This window comes from Equus caballus, chromosome 3, assembly GCF_041296265.1.
Source record: "Equus caballus isolate H_3958 breed thoroughbred chromosome 3, TB-T2T, whole genome shotgun sequence".
Taxonomy (NCBI): domain Eukaryota; kingdom Metazoa; phylum Chordata; class Mammalia; order Perissodactyla; family Equidae; genus Equus; species Equus caballus.
In genome coordinates, this window is record NC_091686.1 from 34281675 (window position 1) to 34298781 (window position 17107).

The following is a 17107-nucleotide window of genomic DNA, read 5'->3' on the forward strand; positions in this document are numbered from 1 at the left end:
CTGCAGTAACTTCCTGAGAAAGGATGCATGGAAGATGCAATTTTTGTGGCTTGATTACTTGATTGATAAATGGGTTGTGTATGGAATTCTAGATTGAAAATCATTTATGGTCAGAATTTGGGGAGGTCAGTTTCCCGCTGACTTCTAGGTTTCGGTGTTGCTGCTGAGAAGTCTCATACCATTCTGATTCTCAGACCTTCCTGTGCAGTCTGTTTTTCTTTTTCTCTGGAAGCATTTGAGAACTCTGCTCATTGGAGTTTTGAAAGTTCACAATGCCATGTCTTGATCGAGTCTTTCTCCTTCATTACGCAGGTGTCTGTGAGCCCCTTCCACCGGGACCATCACACCCTTCAATTCTGGGATGCTTTCTTGTTTCATACCTTTGGGAATTTTCCTTCATTGCTTTCTGGCACCCTTAATAAATAGATTTGGGGCCTTCTGGATGACTCATGGATGCCTCTAATTTTCTTCTCAGTATTTCTTACTATTTTCTCCACTTCTTTTTGTTCCAGTTTCTGAAAGATTTTCTTGAATTTATCTCCCAACTCATTTACCAAACTTTTTATTTTAGCCATCATCCTTGTATTTGCAGGAGCTTGCTCTTTCCCTCGGATTTTTCCCTTCTTGGCGGCATCTGATTCTCCTTTCGTGGATGCGATATCCCGTCTCTAGGAGGATTTAAGTTGCGGCTTCCCGGAGGTCTTCTTCCACACCCTGCAGTTTCCATGATTCCCCCGAATTCTTTTTTTCCCACTTATTTGCGTGCTTTGGTCTCCCTCTTCCCTGTTGGAGGCTTTCTGCAAACGCCTGATGACGGTCGGCTGTTCATTAGTTAACGTAAGGAACCAGCGCGCTGACTGGAAGTTCTGTGCACGGCAGCCTTCCCTGTTGGCCCGACTCGGTCTGTCCAGAGGAGTCCTCCCGCCTGCCTGGGCTCGGTAATTCTGGCTGCCCGTGCTCAGATCGGCTGGGGAAGCGGGCAGGGTCTCTGTTCAGCGCAAGTCCTTCTTCCCGATAGTCCCGAGTCTGGTCCCGGGCCCCAGCCCGCCCTCCTCTCTGCCTCATGTTCCCCAGAGCACAATTTTCCAGTTCGTTGTTTCCAGAAGCTTTTCTTCCTCTGTCCTGCAGGAGGGGACGCGGCTCCCTTTTAAACTTCATTGTTTATATGTTCTCAGCAGTCTGGCTTTTTATCCTTTTTCTTGGTTTGTCCTCCCAACTTTTACTTCTTCTTTTCATCGTTACATCACCTGGCCAGATTGAGGATCCTGCGTCGGTCTGCTGGGGCTGCCATAATGGAATGTCCCCGCCGGGCGGGCTTGACCAACAGACCTTTATTCTCTCGCAGTTCTGGAGGCCGGAGGTCCAAGATCAAGGTGCCAGCAGGTTGGGTTCTTCTGAGGTCTGTCTCATTGGTCGCCCTCCCACTGCCTCTTCACATGCTCGTCCCTCTGTGCACATTCCCTTGGTTTCATTTCCTCTTCTTATAGGAACGCCATCCTAGTGGATTAGGGCCCCCCTACAGCCTCTTTTTTTTTTCTTGTGGTAAAATACAAATAACATAAAATTTACCATCTTAACTATTTTAAAGTGAACAGTTCAGTGGTATTAAATACATTCATAATATTGCACAACCATCGTCATTGTCCATCTCCGTACTTCTTTTCATCTGGTAAAACTGAACCTCTGTACCTGTCAACCCTCGCCCCCAGCCACTGGGAACCACCATTCTACTGTCTGTCTCTATGAATTTGACTCCTCTAGGGAGCTCATATAAGTGGAATCATACAGTATTTGTCTTTTTGTGACTTATTTCATTTAGCATAATGGCCTTAAGCTTCCTCCATGTTGTAGCACGTGTCAGAATTTCCTTCCGTTTTTTTTTTGAGGAAGATTAGCCCTGAGCTGACATCTGCTGCCAATCCTCCTCTTTTTGCTGAAGAAGACTGGCCCTGAGCTCACATCCATGCCCATCTTCCTCTGCTTTATATGTGGGATGCCTACCACAGCATGGCTTGCCAAGCGGTGCCATGTCTGCACCCGGGATCCAAACCGGTGAACCCCAGGCCGCCGAAGCAGAACGTGCAAACTTAACCACTGCACCACTGGGATGGACCCTCCTTCCTTTTTAAGGCTGAATAATATTCCATTGTGTGAATGGACCACATTTTGCTTATCTATCCATCTACTGATGGCTATGTGGGTTGTTTCCACCTTTTGGCTATTGTGAATAGTGCTGCTATCAACATGGACATGCAAATACCTCTTTGAGACGTTGCTCTCGATTCTTTTGGATATGTACCCAGAACTGGGATTGCTGGATCATATGGTAATTTAATATTTTGAGGAACCACCATCCTGTTTCCCACAGTGGCCGTATCATTTTACATTCCACCAGCAACGCACGGGGTTCAGTCTCTCCACATCCTTGCCAGCACTTGTTTTTTTGACAGCAGCCATCCTGATGGATTTGAGGTGGACTCTATGTGGTTTGAGCACCATTTTGTGTGTTTATTGCCTGACGGTCTCATTTCACCTTCCTCATCTCTTTAAAGGCCCTTTCTCTAAATATGGTTACATTTAGGTGCTGGGGTAGGACTTCAGTGTATGGAATTGAGGGGAACTCAGTCCATCCCATAACACATGCCAATAGCTGTAACTATTCAGAGCCCAACTAAAACAGATTTTTAAAAATGATACTTTCTGGGCGCTAGCCTGGTGGCATAGCAGTTGGGTTCGCACGTTCCACTTCAGCGGCCCGGGGTTTGCTGGTCCAGATCCCGGGTGTGGACCTGCACGCCACTTGCCAAGCCATGCTGTGGCAGGTGTCCCACATAGAAAGTAGAGGAAGATGGGCACGGATGTTAGCTCAGGGCCAGTCTTCCTCAGCAAGAAGAGGAGGATTGGCGGCAGATGTTAGCTCAGGGCTGATCTTTCTCAAAAAAAAAAAGCAAGATACTTTCTGGTGTTGGTGATGATGTGGGGAAGGTGGTGACTCTTACGTGGTCTTTTCCAATGGCAATTTACCAGAAACCTTAAAAAAAAAAAACCAGCAAAAACAACCTTTCTTTTGACCAAACAATTTCTCTCTGGGAATTTATCCTAAAGCTCTAACTTAACATTGTGTACAAAGATTAGCTATCAAAAGTGAGGAATGACCTAAATAGCCCGCAGAACAGGATTGGCTTGTAATTTATGTGATTATGGAACATTCATGTATGGGACTAGTTGCAACCGTTATTAATGATGTAGAAAAGGTGAAGAGAGGACCAGGCTACCTTGTGAAGGAAGGAAGGTTCCAGAACATGGTACACTCATGGGGCTATGATGCTGCTGCCCTGGCTCGACTTCTCATGAGCTCATGGACCGGCCTCTCCAACTCTGGTCTTTCTTTCCCACATCCCTGACACCTGGGGAGGCCGGCAGGAAGTCACTTGGGGGCTGTGACAGGTGCACGTCATCTGGTCTCCAGCCATCCTGAGGCAGTCAGTCATGGTTGGGGCCTGGGAATGTGGTTTTCTCTCTTTTGTAAAAAAAATACAAACAACAGGTGACTTTCATCGTGTCTTCAGGGATGTGTGGGAAGCATGGCTTCCTCCTTGGTCATTTCAGCGTCCTGCTCGGCTTGGAGAGTCTGGTTGTGGCCCTTGTGCTGTGAAGTTGCTGTGCTGGTCATTTTAACCCTGGGCAAAGTGCACTCTGCCGTTTGTGTCCAGAAACTCTGGGAAAACCACTTCCTGTTGAAGTTCGAAGCACAAGAAATAATGGGGTGCAGCCAGCTGCTCAGAGCATCCCCTGGCCGGGGCGTGGGGATGGAGGGGCCCCTGTGTGCCCCCCGCCCCCCCGGGGACTAAGGCGGGCTGTAGATGAGGCAGGCAGGGCGCGGGGTGTTCTGTCCACCCCTGGACAAAGGGCCTGGAGCTTTGTAAATGCTGTTCGCCACCCTCGTGGGAAGATGCTGTTCAACATGGGGCTCGCGGCCAAGTCTGACCTGCGCCCGGGACCTCTTGCTGCAAGGGGTCCTGGGGTGCACAAAAGACACAGACCCCCCAGGACAGGGCTTGGTTCTGGGACGTCTCAGGCAGAGCGAGTTTGGGCCCGAAGGACATTCAAAGGGTGTGTGCTTTGAGGGGCACGAACCCCCTCAAAGCAGCTCGAGTGACATACGGGTTCACTGGAAGGAAGGAGGGGCGTCTCAGGGAGGGAGAGGGAGCCAGGACGGGAGCAGCCGCCGCCGCTGTCTCCAGCTCTGAGGGAAGAGGCCCCAGGGCTTCTCCTGTGACGTCTGTTTCTTTCTCTGCATCTCCAGGTGGTGGAGGCGGGTAGTTGTCCTGTGGGCTTCATCACCTCCCAGCTGGGAGCCCAATGGCATCACCCTGTTACGGCCCCAGCATCCCAGTGGGAGAATGTGGTTGGCCAAGGGGAGGGTCTATCTGGGCTCCAGTCACCTGTGACAGAGGAGGGGCCTTCAGTCTGTGCCCTGCAGAGGGAACAGGGGGCAGGCCAGGCAAGTCGGGTGGGAGCCCAGGTGGGGTGGGAGGTTTCTGGATGGGAGAAGACAGGCATGGGGTGATGGCATCGGTGCCTGGGTAGGTGGCCACACTGTGGGGCTAAGAGAAGGGGTGGTTCAGCCTCCTCGAGACATGAGACCTTCTGCACAGGCTTTGGAATCAACTCAACCTGGGTTCAAATCCCACTCTAGCTGGGTGACCTCAGGCAGCTCTGCTGCCTCTCTGAGCCTCAGTCTCCTTGTCTGTTAGGTGGGCACCGTGAGTCCTGACCACACAGCAAATATTCTCTTCCTCTCCCCTTGACTCTGGGACGCCCAGCAGGCCCCCCCAGTGGGGGGTTTTTCCTGCCACCGGTGCCTCATCGTCAGGTGTGGAGCATGGGGGCCCTCCGTCCACGATGCGTCCCTCCTTGGGTGGGGCTTCGGCCTGAGCCCATGTCTGCAGCGGGCTCCGTGCCCCTCCCAGGAAGCACTCTCCCCATCCTGCCCAGGGCTGGCTCTCAGGGTGCGCCCTGGGGGCCATCTCACGCGTCCCAGTCCTGGAGGCCAACATAGAGGAGAGGCTCGTGTTCCACCAGGCTGGTCCTCAGCTGATGGCGTGGCTTCAGAAGAGGAAAACAGAAGTGTGCGTGGGACCCGCAGGGCCTTACTTGAGACATGTATAACTTGGCAAGAGCCGATCAGAAACCGGGGTTGAGGCCCGGACCGGAGCTGGCTGAAGGATGTGGGGCCGGGCTGGCGAGGCTGTGCGCTGGCTTTTGGATCTGAACCTGGTTGTTTCCTGAACCAATGCTGGTGTCCCCAGCGTGCCAGGTGCTGGAGCAATTGTCTCAGTGGACCTCAGAGTGGGGCCCCCTGGGCGCAGTGTCGGCCTCACCTGGGAGCTCGTTAGCCTGCGCCCACCTGCCTGGGTCAGAAACCTGGGGCGTTTGAACACACCTAGTGGGGGATGCTGACACTGCTGGAGCATGAGACCTCCTGGTGGTCTCCTCTTGCCGGTGTTCTGGGTGATGGGCGTGGAGGGGCCAGTCCATTGCCTTCACCGCAATGGGCAGGCGAGGTGGGGAACCCATGGGAGGGGCACCTGTGTGTGACCACGCCTTCCTGAGGCTGCTGGGAAAGAAGCAGGATGCACCCTCGCCTCCAGCGACCCACCTGCATCTGGGTGTCTTCTGGTGGCGGGCCGCCGCTGTTCCAGGGGCCCGAGTCAGCGTGACCAGTGCAGCAGGAAGTTACCCAGCTCTGGGACTGGCCAGCCCAGACAGACCTCACAGCATCCCGTGAGGACGGTACCTTTCGGGGCCACAAGTGGTCTTCCCTGTGCACTTGGCTGTGCTGGCTTCTGTCTTCACATACAAGCTCCTTGAGTGTAAAAGAAAACAACACATCATTGGATTTAGTGTTTTGCAAATAACCAGTCGGATTTGATGGAACAGCCACTGGGAATCAGGGCCTTGAATTCAACCTTTGCCCCCTGCCCCCCAAGAAAGAACGGGGGGGAGAAGGGACTTTGGCAGGAGAGGAGGCCCAGCGAGGTGGGAGTGGAGGGTTCCCCCTGGGCCTTGTTGCCGAGCTGGCCTGAGTCCTCTCCCTGGTCCTCCCCAGCCCGTGCTGTGGAGCCGTGAGGCCCGGCCACCCAGGCCCGGCAGCAGAGCCGGTCTGGAGTGTCTTTCTGTAATATTGAAGGCCACTTTCTTAGTGACGTCAGTTATAAGATCAGAGATGTGTTCCGACTCGGGGCAGAAGTGCAAATACAACAAAACTGTGAACTCTGGGCGAGGAAGGCTCAGCTAGCCCCTGTCAGGCCACGGGTGGGCGGCCATGCCCTACGCTTTATGTGTGGCCGTTACAGTACTTGGACCCAGCGGGTGGGTGTTGCTGTCACTCCCATTTCACAGGTGAATGGACCGAGGCCCAAGAGGTGAAGTGAGGTCCCCCAGGTCACAGCTAAGTGGCAAGGATTTGGCACTCTGGACTCGGGGCTCTGCTCTCCCCAAGCTCCAGCGCCACGGGCTAGGATGTGGAAGACTCTGACACGATTCTCAAAGCCCTTAGAGCTTGAGCGGCTCTTCTCTTGTCTAGTTTTGGGAGTTTGAAATCATATACATGTAATTTTCACTGTGCTTCCATTCATTTCTCTGCTACCAATCATTATTCTTTTAAAAAATTGATGTGAAATTCACATAACGTAAAACTAACCATTTGAAAGTGAGCAATTCACTGGCACCTAGCACATTCACAGGGGTAGGCAACCACCACCTCTGTCTAGCTCCAAACCCTTTCATGACCCCTAAAGGAGACCCCGTCCCCATTGGCAGCCCCCCCCCCCAGCCCCGGCACCGCCCGTCTGCTTTCTGTCCCTGTGGCTGTGCCTGTTCAGCACTTGCCAGGATGTGTGTAGTTCAAACGAAGCCTCGGTGGACAAGTCGTTTCTCCTGGCCTTTCGCCCTTGTCTGGGCCTGGAGCACGTCCTCTGTGCACACTCCTGACTGTCCCCAGCATCAGCTAATCTGTCGAGGGGTCCCCAGAGTCATGGACTTCAGGACAATACACTGTGGCTGTACCGTGCAATACACTGAGGCTTAGAGAGGCCGTGGTTTGTCCTGGTCGCTCAGCTCCTTAAGAGAGGGTGTGTGGCTCGTGGAAGGCCAGGGTGGCAGGAAACAGGAGCTGGGAGAGAGCGGGAGGGACGGCGAGCCCTGGGTCCAGGCTCTGCCCCAGGCAACAGCCCTGGGTTCGAATCCTGCCCTTCTACTTCCTGGCTGAGCGGGCCTTGGGTGGGCCACAGCCCCTCTCTGAGCCTCTTTTTCTTCACCTGCGAAGTGAGGTGCTATGTGCTCCCTAAGGTTTTGATGATACAATTAATAATAGTTGCCATTAACTGAGCGATCACGACCTTCAGCACTTTCCGTCAGTTACCTCATTTTGTCTGCACAGCCACCTTCCCCGTTTTACAAATGAGGAAACTGAGGCACAGAGAGGTTAAAGCAGACTTTCCTAAGGTCATAGGTCCAGAAACGGTGGAGCTGGGACTCGAACCCAGGTCTTTCCCGCTCCTGACTCCTCCCGGCCCCGAGCCCCTGCACCTCACGGCCTCCACCGGGCTATGGGGAAGCTCCTCTGGGCACCTCTACTTTTTGAAACACTCGTGGCAAAATATACATAACGTGAAATTTACCATCTTAACCATTTTTAAGTGTACACTTTGGTGGTGGTAAGTGCATTCACATTGTTGTGCAACCATCACCACCGTCCATTTCAGAACTATTTCATCTCATAAAACAGAAACTCTGCCCCCATTGAACACTCACTCCCCATCCCCTCCCCCAGCCGCTGGCGCCCACCCTCCTACTTTCTGTCTCCATGAACTTGACTCCTCTAGGGACCTCCCAGAAGTGGCACCCCACAGCGTTTATCCCTTTGTGGCTGGCTTATTTCACTTATCAGAAGGTCCTCAAGGTTCATCCATGTTCTAGCAGGTGTCAGCATTTCTTTTCCTTTTAAGGCTGAATAATACTCTGTTGTGCAGATGGACCACATGTTGCCTCTCCATTATGTCTGCGCTCTTTAACTGTGGTTTCCATCCTTATCTGTAAGCCCCGGCCTCCCTGGGGAGACGGAGGGGTGCTGGGGGTGGAGTGAGCTGAGTCTCCTTCCTTCCCAGGGGCATCCTCAGCTGTGGGAGGGGCATCTGCCATCCTTGGCGCCCCCATGTCGGCACACCCCAGGCTGCCATCTTGGAAGATCTCTGGGGTGCCTGGACTCAGCAGAGAAACCTGTGGGACGCCCCGTTAAATTTGAATTCCAGATCATCCATCTGATCGTTTCTAGTTTAAGTGCGTCCCATACAATGTGTCCCTAAAAAGTTATTTGTTATTCATGTGAAACTTAGATTTAACTGGGCACCCTGTGTTTCATCTGACAGCTCCGTCCTCAGCCCACAAGTAGGAGGGCAGTGAGCTGGGGGTGAGATTTGGGGTTGAGACGCCCTACAGCGCAGCCCCTTCCAAGCTTGAACTGACTGCAGGAGGCCACTGTCCAGGCAGCAGGTCTGGCCTTCTTAAAGGGCCACCCTCCTGCAGGTTGCCACATGCCCATGCAGAGGAGGAGCCACCCAGGACTGTGAGCTTGGTCCCAGGGTCCTTCTCACAACCCTGGGCTAGTGTAAGCCTTGGGGTCTCCACCCCAGCGTGGGCCACAACAGGATGCTGAGTGGCACAGAATCAGCCACTGCCTTTGCCTGTCCCTCCACGACTGTCCCCCACTTACAGCCTGGTTGACTGACTCTGAGACAGAGTGCATGGGGCACTTGGGCACACAGTCTCCTGGGGAAGAATGTGCCCCGTGCCCAACATGGGCAGCAGCGGCCTGAGGCAGGAAAAGCTCTTGGTCAGGGCAGGGGTGGGAGGAGGAGGAGAGTGGGGAGACCCCTCACTGCACCATGCTGAGGGTCATTTACTTCACGCAACAACCTGTGGCATGAGGAATTTAGACCTGTTCTACAGATAAGGAAACTGAGGGTCAGAGAGGTCCAGACATTTGCCTAAAGTCACACAGCCAATAAGTAGAGCAAGAATATGAGCCCAGTTCTGCTGGTTTTTTTCTTTTTCTTTTTCTTGTGGTAAGATATGTAACATAAATTTGCCATTTTAACCATTTTTAAGTGCATAGTTCAGCGCCGTTATTAACATTCACAATGTTTTGCAACCATCACCTCTGTTTTCAAGACTTTTCCATCACCCCAAAGAGAAACTCTGTACCCCTTAAGCAATAATTCCCCATCCCCTCCCCCAGTCCCTGGTACCCACCCTTCCACTTTCTGTCTCTATGAATTTGACCACTCTCTGTGCCTCATATAAGTGGAATCAAACAGTATTTGTCTTTTTGTTTCTGGCTTATTTCACTGAGCATAATGTTCTCAAGGTTGATCCAAGTTGTAGCATGGGCCAAAATTTCCTTCCTTTTTAAGGCTGAATAATATTCCATTGTGTGGATGGACCACATTTGGTTTATCTGTTTATCCGCCGATGGACATTTGGGTTGTTTCCACCTGTTGGCGATTGTGAATAACAGTTGGCTGCTATGAACAGAGGTGCGTAAATAGCTGATTAAGTCCCTGGTTTTGATTCTTTTGGGGATGTCAGGTCTGCCGATTTCAATACCTCAAGGTCCACATGCACTTACGGTGTCTTCACTGAGTGGTCTTCCAAACTCTTCTTGGATACCTCCAGCAATGGGGAACTTATTACCTATCAAGGCACCCTCTTCAGTACCCAGTTTATAGCCCAGATCTGTGTCCCTGTAGCTGCCACTCGTGGGCCCCACGACCCTCATTTGGGGCCACTCACCCAGGATGTGCTTCTTCACTAAATCCCTTCCGGTCTTCTCCGGGTTAGGCCTTCTGCATACGCAGGGGGAGCTCTCCAGTTAACTCTCCACTCTGTGCTCCTGCCTCTGCATCAGAGCCTCATGCCTTCCTTTCCGCTCCCCAACTTCTGAGAGAGGACGAAATTCAACCGTGGGAGGCAGGACTGAGGTGTCTTTAACGTGACCATCAGTGATGTAGACTAAAAACGCACCACGGCCTGTCTGCCTCGATGTAAACCTCACCGAGTTGCCCCAAGACGGGGAACCGTGGGGGCTCCGTGCACTGTGTGCGCGCCCCGCCCCCCGCGCTCACCGCTCTCCTTTGTCTCCGCAGGGACCTACCAGGGCCAGTGGGTCGGCGGCATGCGCCAAGGCTACGGCGTGCGGCAGAGTGTCCCCTACGGCATGGCGGCGGTCATCCGCTCGCCCCTGAGGACGTCCATCAACTCTCTGCGCAGTGAGCACACCAACGGCGCTGCGCTGCACCCCGACGCGTCCCCGGCGGTGGCGGGCAGCCCGGCCGTGTCCCGGGGGGGCTTCGTGCTGGTGGCGCACAGCGACTCCGAGATCCTCAAGAGCAAGAAGAAGGGGCTGTTCCGGCGCTCGCTGCTGAGCGGGCTGAAGCTGCGCAAGTCGGAGTCCAAGAGCAGCCTGGCCAGCCAGCGCAGCAAGCAGAGCTCCTTCCGCAGCGAGGCGGGCATGAGCACGGTCAGCTCCACGGCCAGCGACATCCACTCCACCATCAGCCTGGGCGAGGGCGAGGCCGAGCTGTCGGTCATCGAGGACGACATCGACGCCACCACCACCGAGACCTACGTGGGCGAGTGGAAGAACGACAAGCGCTCGGGCTTCGGCGTGAGCCAGCGCTCGGACGGGCTGCGCTACGAGGGCGAGTGGGCGGGCAACCGGCGGCACGGCTACGGCTGCATGACCTTCCCCGACGGCACCAAGGAGGAGGGCAAGTACAAGCAGAACGTGCTCGTGAGCGGCAAGCGCAAGAACCTGATCCCGCTGCGCGCCAGCAAGATCCGCGAGAAGGTGGACCGCGCCGTGGAGGCGGCAGAGCGCGCGGCCACCATCGCCAAGCAGAAGGCGGAGATCGCGGCCTCCAGGTAGGAGGGCCGGGGGCTCGGGGCGGCGGCCGGCGTGGTCAACGGCGCTGCGCAGTTTGAGGCCCACCCTGGTTCTTCTGGAACTATGGCCTGTGGAACCCTGGGGACCCTCGGAGGTTCTCAGAGGTGAGACAAGGAAATGCTTGGTCTGAGGAGGGCTCCCCTCAAACAGAGCAGCATCTCTGTATCTGCTTTACCTGCTGGTGTTTATCGTAAAATATTGATGCATAAAGAAGTGGGCGGTGCTGCTGGTGAGGTGTGTAGGACAGCGCGGGATAAAAGAAAGGTGTGTTGCCACCACGGCCAGGCTCCCAGGTGGACACGGAGCGCCCAGCGCTGCGGAGATGTGGGAGGAGGGTGGAAACTGTCCAGACCACCCCACCCTGCGGCCCAGATTGTCCATGGGCCCTGGGAGATGGTGCCAACTGGACACATGGGCTGTAGGCGCCAAGCAAGGGGCTCTAGCAAGACTTGGTGTTTTGGGCCAGTAGCTGTTGTGAGTGGGATGCAGGACTTTCTGAGTTCAGGGTCCAGCAGGCCCTCTGGCCCAGACCCTAAGCAACGGGTCCAGAGTTGACCATTGGTGGGCGCCATGTTGGATTTCGAGGTGTCTTTGGTGTTGGTGCAGGGGTGGGGCCTTCAGAGCTGGAAGGAGGGAGTCCAGGGTCTGTAGTGGTAAGCGTGTGAGCCTGGGTCTGGTCCAGCAGGCTGTGGGAGGCTGTGGACAGCAGGAACACAGCAGGTCCCTGCCACAGGTTGAAGGAGGGCCACCTGGCTCAGGCTCTCGTTCTCTCTGAGCCTCGTTCCGTCAGCTGTGAAACAGGAGTAATGGCGCTGTCTGCCGCAAAGGCTGAGAACTTAAGTGACAACAGCTCCGTGCGTTGGGTGCTGGCTCTTGGAGACTGCAGACCCGCGTCCAGCCCGGGCCCATCAGTGCTGAGCAGCCCGGGGAAGGTACTTACCCTCCCTGGGCCGGGTTCTCCATCCAAGGATGGGTTGGAGTGGCATGCAGCGATCACGGCCCGCATGGGCTGGTGTGTGCCATTGTCACCCTCCCAGCCCTCCCTTGAGCTGTGTTGGCCCCTCCCCTTCAGCTCTGTGGCCTCCCAGGGAAGGTGGGTGTGTCTTCACATCCACGGGTGTGACCTGGAGCCCTGTAGACCTCTTGGTGCCCGGAGCCACCCCTCGGAAGTGGGAGGCCACTGTGCCCCTGGTCACTGTGATGGGGGTGAGGATGAGCCTCCATTCCAGGCTGCGGGCCGAGCTGCGCTTCCTGTATTTTCTCAATGGGCTTAATTCAAAAACGGAGGAGGGAACAGAGTGAAGCCAGCAGATGAACGGCTGGGTCAGCGCCCAGACGCCCCAAGGCCCAGCCTCCGTTGGAGCATGAAAGCGGCCGCGGCGGCCACGTGGGACTGCGGAGCGGCTGGCCCAGGGCGGACGCCGGTCACTGTCACAGCCAAGAGACGGCCAGGTGGCGCAGGAGCTATGGGCCGCGTCGCTCCGCCCTCGGGTCCCGCCGGGCGCGGGTTCCTGGGCCCAGTCAGCGGTGTGTCCTCATCAGAGCGCCCAGGACCTTCCCCGGAGAGCAGCTCCGTGGGGACGGCTGCCACGAGGACGGGGGATGCATGCTGTGCTGGAAAGCGGGACCCGCACGGAGCTTGAGTTCTGGTCCTCTTATTTCCATTTCCGAGACCGTGACCCACAGCTCTCAGGTTGGGGGACTGGCCGCACAGCAAGGAGGGGGGCTGGGGTTGCTCCTCGGGCGGGGTCTGCAGCCTGGTTCTCAGCACCCTCTCCCACGTGTGCTGGAATCACCTGGGGGTGCTAGGACACACCTGCCGGCCCGTCCCAGAGGTGCCGAGTTCCTTTCTGGGATGCCACTTGGCTTCGGAGCCCTCAAAGCTCTCCAGGTGATTCTCAGGTGCCCTCAGCACCCTGGAGGTGTGTAAAATGCAGATGGCTGGGCCCCTCCCTGCCCAGCTTCTGATTCAGCAGGTCTGGGTGGGGCCTGAGAACCTGCACCCCTGAGGAGCACCCAGGATGCTGGTGCTGCCGGCCTGAGACCCACCGGCTCTTCCGTCTCACAGGAGGCCCACGGGGGAGGGGAGAAGCACACAGATGTGCCTGAGATGCAGGCAGAAGGTGGAGAGGGCCCCAACAGGGTCTTCAGTGGGAGACAAGAGTGAGAGGAAGGTGTGCAGGTGGATCTGGGCGAGACAAGGTCAGAGCAGAAAGTGCTGCCTTCTTCACCTGTGACTTCCAGTGGGGTCCTCTGCACCCCATTGTGAACTCCCAATAGGGAAGGGCTGTGATGACTCCACCTTGCCCTGTCACCCAACGTAGTGAGTCCCAGCAAAGAGGGGAACTTGGCGGCTCTCTCTTTAAGCAGCTTGTGTTTGGGTGGACCACAGGTATAGACCTCTCCTGCCTTCATACACTTGGGACACTGTTATGAAGCATCGTTTACCTGGGCAGCAAACCTATCACCCTGCGCACCTACTGCCTCCATGTCACCCTGACCCTCACCTGTGGCAGACATAACTAGTTGATCACAGTGCTTCTAGCAGGCGCAGCTGGCCTGGGAGGTGAAACTCTGCTGCTCCCCAGAGGACCAGCCTGCAGTCTGGTTGGGAATCAAAATATAAACCTGTCACCTGCTGAAGATGAAAGAGGCACAGAGGACACCTAGCCCAGATGTTGTCACACTTTGATTTCACCAGCAGAACCCTTTGTCATGCAGACTCTCATGGCTCCCCAAGGTATAAACCAGATAAAGGCAGGGAAGTGCTGGTCGAGCTGGAGTGGGGCGAGGCAGATTGTGGCCCCTTAGCCCCTCTCCATCCCTGGTCCCTGTGGTGGCCCCTGGGACACTTCAGCAGCACCCTGGGTTGATGGTCAGGCTTGAGCACCCCGTGCCATGGGGAGGGCACTGTGATTGACTGACTATGTCTGCCGAGGGTGAGGGCATGGAGAGTTCTGGCTGGTGTGAAACATCTGGTGTGAAATCCGTGACTCCTGCCATCCCGCAGCCCCTGAGAGAGTTACCAGAGTTGCTGGGACTCTAATGGTGGTCGTTCTGCTGGGCCCCCCTCTCTGCCTCCTCTGTGATTTATCTCCAGCGAACCTTACTGTGAAGAGACGGCTAGGGGTTTTGCAGAGTCGTAAGATGAGCTGAGAGGAACAGGGCTGTGTCATCGTGTATTGACTCACATTCTGTTGGGACAGAGACTCCGCCAGGCCAGGGGGTGTGTCCGACTCCAACGCTGTTGCATCCCCGGCAGGGCGGGCGCCTGGCTCAGTGGCGCGGTGTCTGAGCAGCAGCTGTGTTTTGAATGAATGAATGAATGAATAACTGCAGAGGCCCTGCTTTCACTCATTGTCAGGGGCAGTGGCCGCTTCCCTCCGTGCTGGGGACCGGAAGGCGTGACTGTGGTGTCCTCGGGGCGTGGGGCCACTGGGCCAAGCTCACAAGGAGCGGGGGTGGTGCAGCCACGTTACCAGTCCTTTCTGAGGGGACTGCTGGCCCCCTCTTGCTCCTTGGTGCCCACAGATTCCCAGCGGGGTGAGGTGGGCCCTCCTGGTCCAGCAAGGCCGCGTCTCCTGGCAAAGTTCACGGGAGAGAGAGTTGTGTGCTCCTGCAGGGTTAGTCGGGTATCGTGGCGCCTGGGCCCTGACATCCCACACATGTGGTCCGAGTCCTGACGCGGTGGCTCGCTGTGTGGCCCCGGGTGGGTCACCAACTCTGCAGGGGGTGGCGGAGGTCATTTCCTCCTGGGGTTCTGCGTTGTGGGGTTACATGAGATGGTGTGTGTGCAGTGCTCAGCACAGCGCTCGGGTGTAAGGGTGCTCGGGGAGACGAGGATGAGAGCTCACTGCGTGCAACACACACACACACACACACACACACACACACACACACCCCAGCAATCCCTGCAGGGGGCCAGGCTTGCTCCTGAACTTGCTCTTTCGGTTGACTGTGGCCAGGTGGAGGGAAGGGCTGGGAGGGGGATGGATGGCCAGAACGCCCTGGGAAGGACGAGGCTGCAAATGCTCCTCGTCCCCGCCCCCCACTGCTTGTCTGGCGTCCCTCTGTCGCCAGACCTGCAGCCTGGAGCTTGGAGCCAACTGTGCTTCTGGGAATGACCGCTGTGCCGGGGGTGAGTGAGGAGGAGGTGCAGGCGGGGTGGCTGTGCTGTTTGAGGACCTCTTGTTCCCCGTGGGAGTGGCCCTGGATGCCCCTGGGCTGTGGGCAGGCAGTGGGGCTGGGCTGGGAAGCCCTGGGACATAGATAGCATCTCTCTGTCCAGGTGGGGGTGGGAGCCTTCGTGGAGGTGGCTGGGGATAAGGACACCAGCTCCTGTGCGTTGAGGCTGGCCAGGTCATCATGGCCATTGAAGGGCTATGGCGACTGCCCACCTGCCGGCCATCAGCTGGCATCCATGTCTCGTGATACATTGCTGAGTGAGCAGAATTGCATCAGGTGGAGCTGGCAGGGACCTTGACCAGGCATTTAGATGGGAGATGACAAATTCTTGGCACACTGGCAGCTGTTCCTCCCTCCTGCACCCACGGCAGACATGACTAATTGATTGCTGCATTCAGAATCCTCGTGCTAGGCAGTCCGGCCCTTCTGAAGGATGGGAGTCGTCCCAGATAGCATGGTGGGAAAGTGGGCCCCCTCGGCAGTGTGGCCGAGAGCCAGCTAAGAGGGCAGTGCCCGGGTCCCAGAGCCAGGCAGTGCCCACTCAGGATTAAACCTCACATCTGAGGTGCTACCTGTGCCCTGCACCCTCTCTCGGCCCCTTCAGACCTAGGCCACATTCTGGGGCTCCCAGTCACGAATATGAGGGTGCTGGCTGGCTTCCGTGAAATGCTCTCAAAATACATCATTGCCCCTGGGAGGGAAGGATTTGGTGAACAAAACCTCAGGTGAGGCCTCTGGGGGGGTGGTGGGACTTCCAAATCCCCATCTGCTTTTTGAGTGTCTGCTGTATGCCTGGCCCGGGCTGGTTTCTCTGCAGCTGGACCTCGGGGGGCCTGACTGTTTGCCTTCAGCTCTCCTGCGCGCTGTTGCTCCTGTGAGTCATGGGTCTCCACCCCCGTTCCCGGAGCGGCTGGTGCGGGAGACAGCGGCTGGGCCCCACTGGGTCCAGGCGGAGGGAGAGCTGGTGGCCAGGAAATTGCCCGGGCTCCCTGATTGGGGCGTCTTTCCATCTTAAAGGAGGCAGAACCTTTCAGGGTCTGAACCCGGGGGAGGGAGTCATATTTTTGTTTTTTTAAAAAATATTATTCCTTATTAAAATAACATATCCTTGTAAAAATATTAAAACAGTAAAACCGATTGTTACAAAGTAGCCATGTCCCACGAGGACCTGTTCATCTCCTTAGAGGGAATTACAGTTTTTTCAACGCATGTGTTGACATGCGTCGCACCTTCCTGATCTCCTGTTCCAGCAACGGGCTGTGCTGTCCACATCATTCGTAGTCTGTTTTTCTTTTCTCCTCACTTACATCAAGGGCATCTTCCCGTGTCGGGATAGGCAGACCTGTGTGGTCCTGGTGGCTGTGTAGATTCCATGATGGGGATGCACCATGTTGGTCCAGCGCTTGCTCTATTCGTGAATGTTTCCGGCGTGCCCCATCTCTTGGTCTTAGAAACAGGGCTGTGCAGACCGTCCTTGTCCACCCACCTTTGCCCGCTGGGGTATGTCTGCACCCTAGTCCCTGAGAGCAGGCATTGTTGGCTAAGAGATGTGTGCCTTTAAGGTTTGTGGTAGATGCTGCCACACTGCCCGGGAGAGAGGCTGCGCCAGTTTCCTTGGCTGGGAGGGAGGGCTGCAGGAGGAGGTGGTGGGTGGCCTTGACTGACTGCTGTGTCATTGAGGGGTTTCTCCCTGCAGTAGGCTGACAGTGGCCCCCAAGGACGTCCACATCCCAATATCTGGAACCTGTGCATAGGCGATCTTCCACGGCCAAGGGGAATTTGCATATGGATTAAGTGAAGGACCTTGAGACGAGGGGATTTTGCCGGATTCTTGGGGGGCACTGCAGTCACAAGGGTCCTTGTGAGAGGAAGATGGGCGTGTCAGAGTCGGAGGAGGAGCTGTGATGGTGGAAT

The 17107-nt window shown here is 55.9% G+C and overlaps 1 protein-coding gene across 1 annotated transcript in view; it reads left to right on the forward strand.

The window, feature by feature from the left end:
• The window catches only part of JPH3 (junctophilin 3), a 99863-nt gene that overhangs the window by 25712 nt on the left and 57044 nt on the right, over positions 1-17107 (forward strand). Inside the window, exon 2 of the mRNA XM_001502718.7 lies at positions 10209-10986. Coding sequence (XP_001502768.4) covers positions 10209-10986 — 778 coding nt within the window. The remainder of the gene's footprint in view (positions 1-10208; positions 10987-17107) is intronic.